This window comes from Alligator sinensis, unplaced genomic scaffold (genome assembly GCF_000455745.1).
Source record: "Alligator sinensis unplaced genomic scaffold, ASM45574v1 scaffold653_1, whole genome shotgun sequence".
Classification (NCBI taxonomy): domain Eukaryota; kingdom Metazoa; phylum Chordata; order Crocodylia; family Alligatoridae; genus Alligator; species Alligator sinensis.
Window position 1 is genome coordinate 4531 of NW_005842498.1, and position 7374 is coordinate 11904.

General features: G+C 52.3%; 1 protein-coding gene across 1 annotated transcript in view; it reads right to left on the reverse strand.

Annotated features, from left to right (window-relative positions):
- The window catches only part of LOC112551537, an 8534-nt gene extending 2989 nt beyond the window's left edge, over positions 1 to 5545 (reverse strand). Inside the window, exon 1 of the mRNA XM_025212976.1 lies at positions 5346 to 5545. Within this exon, the coding sequence (XP_025068761.1) occupies positions 5346 to 5545 (200 nt within the window). The remainder of the gene's footprint in view (positions 1 to 5345) is intronic.
- Positions 5546 to 7374: the final 1829 nt, after the last annotated feature.

The window sequence follows — 7374 nt, forward strand, 5'->3', positions numbered from 1 at the left end:
CCCCATCTGGTTCTGCCCCCACGGTTAACACCAAGCGGGTCCTTCTCCTCCTGTCCACGGGCAGACGCTGGCTGAAGGCTTGGATGGGCACAAGGAGCCGTGGGCCCAGAGTTTCAGGGTCTGCAGCCAGCCGGGGGTGGACCCTGAGCAGATCAGCGAGTCCCAACAGAGCCGGGCTGGCAGGGCCCTCAGGAGGGCTTGTCTAGTCCAGCCCCTGCTCAGGGCAGGATCAGCCCTGTGTGAACCCTCTTAGACAAGGCAATGGAGGAGCTGGTTCAAACATGCTCAGCAGCCCTCAGGCAGATAGAAGACAGACCCCCCCCAGCAAAGAACACCCCCTGCACCCGTGCTGATCTGACCGGGGGCCCTGGCCCATTCAGCTCACTCCAGAGCTCCTCACAGTTGCTGGGTTCATGAATTGTGAGGGCTTGGCCAGACCAGAGGGTTGTGGGATTAGGAGAGAATGGGCACAGTGGGCTGCAAGGTCTGAAACACAGCCATGATACGAGCCACCTGCAGGAAGGGCAGTCCGAGCTCCTGCCCTGTACAGCGTGGTAGGGGCCAGCCTGTTGTGCGGCCTCCTAAGCCCATCCTGCCAGCTCTTCTGGGCAGAGCTAGGATTTTGAAAAGAGAGTTGCAGATGGTGGGGGGCATCTTCACGTGTAACACAACACATTTTTCTCCAGTTAAAAAAAATAGAAGCTTTACTAATATGCCAGTCTGAGGCTGGCTGAGACAGATCTCTGGAGAGGGGCACTGACGGGGCATTTCTGCCACATTAGGTACCTGTTAAAATTCATGAAAAGGGAAGCATCTGTAATGATTATGAGCTGGCTGCACCTCTGTCTCCATTCTGGTTTCTCTGAGTGCTCCTCCTTGTGTCTCAGGCCTCTTGCCTCTCTCTCTCTCCTGAGGTCAAATCCCACAATCCTCCCACTTGCAGACTGGGTCCTGGGCTGCAGCCCCTGAGGAATTGCTCTCCCATCAGATGACCCTCTTCCTTCAGATCCCCATTGACATTCATGAAGCCCATTCATTCATTTCATTCCCATTCATTGCAGCAGGGATGAAACTTCTTCAGTCAGGATCCTGGGCCTCAGTGGGCAACCTGTTGCACACATGCATCCTGTCCCCCACTATGTCTCGCACCCAGGGACCCGATCCTGCACACACCTGCACACGTGCTAAGCTTTCCCACCAGGTGCATCCACGCAGGGCCAGGCACACACATTCCTTCCGCACTACAGCTCACCTGGCCCTGGCACCATGATGGAGGGACCATCCTGCTCAGCGGGTCACTGGGAGGTCGATGTCTCTGCAGAGGCTCCATAACTCAAAAAGCCTCAGCCCCAGTAACCAGGAGTTGTAGGGGAGGATGCAGTGCTAGTTCTGGGTGAGGACCCAATGTGGCTGTTTTCATGCTACAAACCAAAGCGGGTTTCTAAACAGGCAGAACCTCAGCTACTGCCAACAGGCAGGGTATCCCCTCCTAGGGGCCAGCCTGTTGTATGCCAGCCCAGCAGGTGCAAGGTCAAGCAGGGACAGCATGGGGAGCTGTGCAATGCCGCTCACCCCACATGGAGCTGATTTGCTTTGTCACTGCCATGCTCCACCAGCTACAAAGGGAGCATCTATTTTTGTGCAGAAGGCTAGTGGGGCCCTTTCTTCACTCGTGTGTGAATGGGAGGGGAAGGGATTTCACAGCCAGCCCCTTCAGCTATTGCTTGGAGTCGGCTAGGAATTTCTCTTTCAAATGTTTTCTCAGGAAAAAGAGCTTCTTGAAGGAAAAGAAAGCATTTGCTTCCTTTAGCAGCACCAGCACTGCCACAAACTCTCCAAAGTGGAATTTTTGAAGGGTTTCAACAAATCCAGTGTCCAACCACTTTCTTCTTCTTCTTTATTGGTAAAAATCTGTGTCCTTTCAGTTTTCTAAAACTGAAAGTATCTTTCACACACCTGAAAGCTGCCACCAGAGGTTTATGGTCAGGGGGAACAAATTATGCAAATCTGGAAAAATATGGCTAAAATTCATACAAATATGGACTGATGGGAGGACAGCAGGCAAGGAAATCAAGAGTTAGTGTCGTGATTCTTAAGCAAGGGCTGCAATACACACAGGTGCCATGAGATCGTTTTATGGGTGCAATATCACTACTAGTTCTGCCAGTGATTGAAGCAAAGTTCCCTTTTTCCTTTCCTTGTACACAGGGACTGCATTTGGTTCTCACTCACTGTGCAGTGCTGTCCCCATGGGGACTAGTTTAGCAAGCACATGTGGCATTCATTCCATGCACAGATCTTTCAGTATTTGGGGAGGAAGATTATCCCGGCCTCCCCATTTGGTAATATGAAACAATGGACATTTTCCCCCACCTCAGATTCAGTCTTTTCCACAGCCACATCCTCCTTGTCATATGGTACCAACCATTGTCCCCAGCCATGTCCCATATTCAATTATTTATTTGGGATAAGCTTGGTGCTATAGGGAGGGCAATCTTGGTCCTAGGGATGACACATCCCAGCTTTGTGGGATGTTTCCCTCTAGTCCTTCTACCGTAAGATAAGGGAAGAACAGGAAACATGTTAGCAACAGGCTGAGGACTCACCAGATCAGGGAACAAAAGACTTGGGCTTGTGACTTCACAAGTGAATCTTATAGACTCATAGATGTTAGGGTCCGAAGGGATCTCAATACATCTTCAAGTCCGACCCCCTGCATAGGCAGGAAAGAGTGCCCGTTCCAGACTTTGGCCACTCTAACTGTGAAGAAGTTCTTCCTAATGTCTAGTCTAAATCTGCTGTCTGCTAGCTTGTGGCCATTATTTCTTGTAACCCCCAGGGGCGCCTTGGTGAGTAAAACCTCACCAATTCCCTTCTGTGCCCCCATGATGAACTTATAGGCAGCCACAAGGTCGCCTCTCAACCTTCTCTTGCGGACACTGAAGAGGTCCAGGTGCCCTAGTCTCTCCTCATAGGGCTTGGCCTGCAAACCCTTAACCATACGAGTGGCCCTGCTCTGGACCCTCTCCAGGTTATCCGCATCCCTCTTGAAGTGTGGCGCCCAAAATTGCACGCAGTACTCCAACTGCGGTCTGACCAGCGCCTGATAGAGGGGAAGTATCACCTCCTTGGTTCTGTTCGCCATGCATCTGCTGATGCACGATAAAGTGCCATTAGTTTTTCTGATGACTTTGTCACACTGACGACTCATGTTCATCTTGGAATCCACTAGGACTCCAAGATCCCTTTCCGCTTCCGTGCCACCAAGCAGGTCATTTCCTAGGCAGTAGGTATGCTGGACATTTTTCCTCCCTAGGTGCAGCACTTTGCATTTCTCCTTGTTGAATTGCATTCTGTTGTTTTCTGCCCATTTGTCCAACCTGTCCAGGTCTGCTTGTTGCTCCCTACCCTCGAGTGTGTCCACTTCTCCCCACAGTTTTGTGTCATCCACAAACTTGGACAGAGTACACTTCACTCCCTTGTCCAAGTCGCTGATGAAGACATTGAAGAGTATCAGTCCCAGGACCGAGCCCTGCGGGACCCCACTGCCCACACCCTTCCAGGTTGATACCGACCCATCCACTATGACTCTCTGGGTCCATCTTGGTCTATGTTGTGGCCATGGTAGGTGCTGACTGAGGCCATCGGGACAAAGCAGGCCACTGCCTGACTTCAAGGTCATGCTGGTGGCAGAAGATAAAGGGGAGGAACGGACTCCGGGGAGTACCAGGTAGAGGGGGCCTAGGTCACCACCAGTCAGCCATGAGGTGGACTCCAAGTAAGGCTTCCTGTACTGTTGTTTGCCTCCACTTTGGGAAGATAAAGAAAGACAGCAGATGTTTAGCAGAAGCTGCCCTGGGGCCCAGTCTCCCCCTGTTGAGCAATGCCCCAGCAGGCCATGGGGAAGCAGAAAGGGCTCTTGCTACTGTTTGCTGATCCAAGGCCCAGCACTGGAGCTCCTGCCCTTTGCTTCACAAAGAAGCAGTCCTGGGTCCTGGGAAGAGCAACTGGTATCATGTTTCCCCTTGGGAGAACTCTGCTCTTTCAATGGCCACACCCTAAAATGGCCTAATATGTTCTAATTTAATTACATACTAATTAATTGTATAATTAACTGCTCAGTCACTGAACAAGGCATGCGCTGAACTGCATGGGTTCTGGATTGCCAGCCCAGCACCAGGACTTGCAGATGGATAACTGGGCTCTGCACACCTCTAGGCCAGGGCTGTTGAGGTTATAACTCAGAGTCCCATCACCTGGCCCAGGCACTGTCCCCCCAGCTCTGCTCAGCCAGGGCACGCAGCAGGGGACTTCTCCCCCAACTCTGCCCAGCCAGATGTGCATACTCATGCCCTACGCCCTGGCCCACTTGTGTGGTCTGAAGGCAATGGCTGACCCCAGGTGGATGGACTCAGCTTCCAGCTTTGTGCCCACAGGAATATTCAGCCCCCAATGAGCTGGAGAGTGTGTAGGGGCAGAAGGGTGACTCAGAGCAGCTGGGGCAGAAAGGGCAGCTCACGGCAACACACGGTGAAGTGAACGGCTCCAGCCCTTGTAACCAGCTCCCACCACTGGCCTGGACAACCCTGCTCCAGCTGCTCTGCCCTTCCCAGCCCACTTCCTCAGCCCACTGCCCCACTCCATTCCCACCCTTAAAATCCCAGGGCCTCAGCCTGCCCCAGGATCTGATGAAGGAGCAGCAAAAGAAGAGACAGCACTCACTGTTCCAGTGTGCCTCCTTCTCCAGCCACTTGCCCTCTTGAAGATGGCAGCTTGATCCTGCACCAGCTTCTGCTGATGGTCTCATACCTGGCACCACACCTCATTTGTGTGCCTCATCTGCTGGGCTACCCTTTCCTCTGGCTGCTTCTGCTCCTTCTCAGTCTGGTCCTGCTGTACTCAGGGGGTGATGCCAGGGCCAGTGACAGGTGCCAGCCCAGCCCCATGCATAGACAATGACTGTCCTGCCCAGTTGCAGGCTGGCAGGGCTATGACCTTCCTTCCAGGGAGTGCTGCACCACCCCTCCTGCAGACACATCTGACCAAGACCCATCATCTCCACAACAGCTTGTGCTCCTTAAGTTCATCCAGAGCTGCACAGTACAGGTCTGACACTCCACATCCTACCTATGCTGCACAAAGGTCCTGAAGCAGGACCCCTGCTCCATGCAGAGGTGTGTGCCTGCCTGCACCCATCAGCATATGGGGTTCTCTCTAACGCTGTCCTCTAGGTCCAGAGACACTAAGACCAGAGTACATCATTCCAGCCACCACTCAGGCTCAGCAGGTCCCTGCCTCTGCCTCTGCCTCTGCCCTTGAACTGTACCATTTTCTATGTCTGGTACTCCAGGGTCAGCTGCTCAGCCATCATCTCCTGCTCCAGTTGCTCCTCCTTGAGCTTCTGGTTTTCATTTTTAATATGTTTAATCTCTGCCTGGATTTTCCTTTGCTGATCCTGCCTCTGCTCTGAAAAATGTTGGGTATTTCCCATATATTGTGAAGCTGTCTCTTGCAGAAGGCTGGCATTGGTGAAGAAGTCCAACATTGCCTAAAACATGCAGCCTTCAGATGCCCGAGGAAACAGATGTGTGAAGATTGCAACATCAGGTTCAAAACAAAGCTCATGGTTTATTGAGCATTAGTGATCTGTGTTTTATTTTATGGAGATGAGACCTGGACAATGATCAGGAGACACCTTAAGTCTCTGCAGAAGTATCATCAGTGCTGCCTGCAGATGGTGCTTTGAATCCAGTAGGAAACAGACACAGCAACATAAATGTCCTCTTGCAAGCAAATAAGCATCCAATGATCATCCGACATCAACTTTTCTGGGCTAGCCATATAATCCAGATGTTCAAATCCAGATTCCTGAATCAAGTTTTATTCTCCCATCTCAGTCAAGGTGTCTGCTCAAGAGGAGGGCAAAGAAACTGCTTCAGGACATCCTCAAGACCAAGTTAAAAAAAAACTCAACATGGACATCAACTCGTGGGAGACTGTTGCCCAGGATCACCCCAAATGGAGGAAGAATCTGCTTCAAGAATATCAGGACTTTGAAACCTTATGATGACCAGAGGAGGCAGAAAAGCGGCAGTGGCAGAAACAGCGTGTTGCACATTGAATCAAGAATGAAGAGTCAGTCAACCTGCACATGTGAGCAAGTTGCAAAATAGTCTGTCAATCCCGGATTGGTTTGTCAACCATCTTCAGACCCACAGATAAGAAAATCATAGAAGGCAACCTCATCTGCAAGGGATTGCTAATGATCTGCTCTGGTTTCTGAAGAAGGTACAACTGGGTGGGAGTGAAACGGATACCAAGGGGACACACCAAAATAGATCCTTGTTCCGCCTCTCAGCTGCCTGGAGCCTGACAGTGCCATGCCCAGCATGAGCCTGCCAGACCACCCCTCAACTGGGTTAGAAGGGCAGCACTGCTGTGCGGCACCGCTGGGACACTGGGACTGGGGATCTGATTCTGTTTTCAGGCAGCTGGGCTTACAGCAGCGCATCTCCCTGTGTCAGGTAGGGCAAGCTCAGACCCGCACTGATGGGGAAGGTCAGAATTGAACCCTCTCTTCAATCTGCAGCCACTTCAGATGGTCCAGCATCTCCTGGGCCTCCTCGTCCCTATGCTCAGCCTCATGGTTCTTTCCTCTCAATCCTTCTCTATCTGCCCAACCAGCTGGTGCCTCCCACTGCGGTGAGACACAAAACCTCTCACACATGGCTCCCCACTGGCCCCGCACAGCACATACTGCCTTGTCTTGGTTGTAAGCATGAGGCTCTCATCTCTGCCCCATATGTCCAGCACCACCAAGGTGCTAAGGGACTGATTGTTACAGCACAACCTGCCCCCACACTTGGCTGACAGTGCCCATATGCTGGCCTGCCTGTTGTAGCTGGCCCTTAAGGAGATGCCGATAGCGGGGCTACAGTCAGGCTTGCTTCCAGTTTTCCTTTGCAGTCTGCTACTTGGGTTCTGTCCTGGAAACTGTCCTAGAAAGAACCCCATGGTGTCTTCTGAGGATAGTGAGGACAAGAACATGGGCCCTGGGAGAAGCCTGAGGACCATCTGGGTGTCACGGCAGTAGTACGTGGCTGTGGACCAGGCATCCTGAATGCTGAGGACTTGCTGACTATTGGTAGCTGGGGAAGCCCTGGACATACATCAGTGCTTCAGAGCAGTTTGGCAGTTACACATCCCCTGTGGCAGCTTGGGGCACTGGTATGTGTAAGGCATGCCTTCTGTTAGCACTGGGAACTCTGCTGCCCTGGGCTGCAGGCTCCACCCTGGATGCAGCCAGGCACCAGCTTGTCTCTACCTCCATGGTGAACTGATTCCCTGGTGCTGACAAGTAGGCAGCCCAGAGTC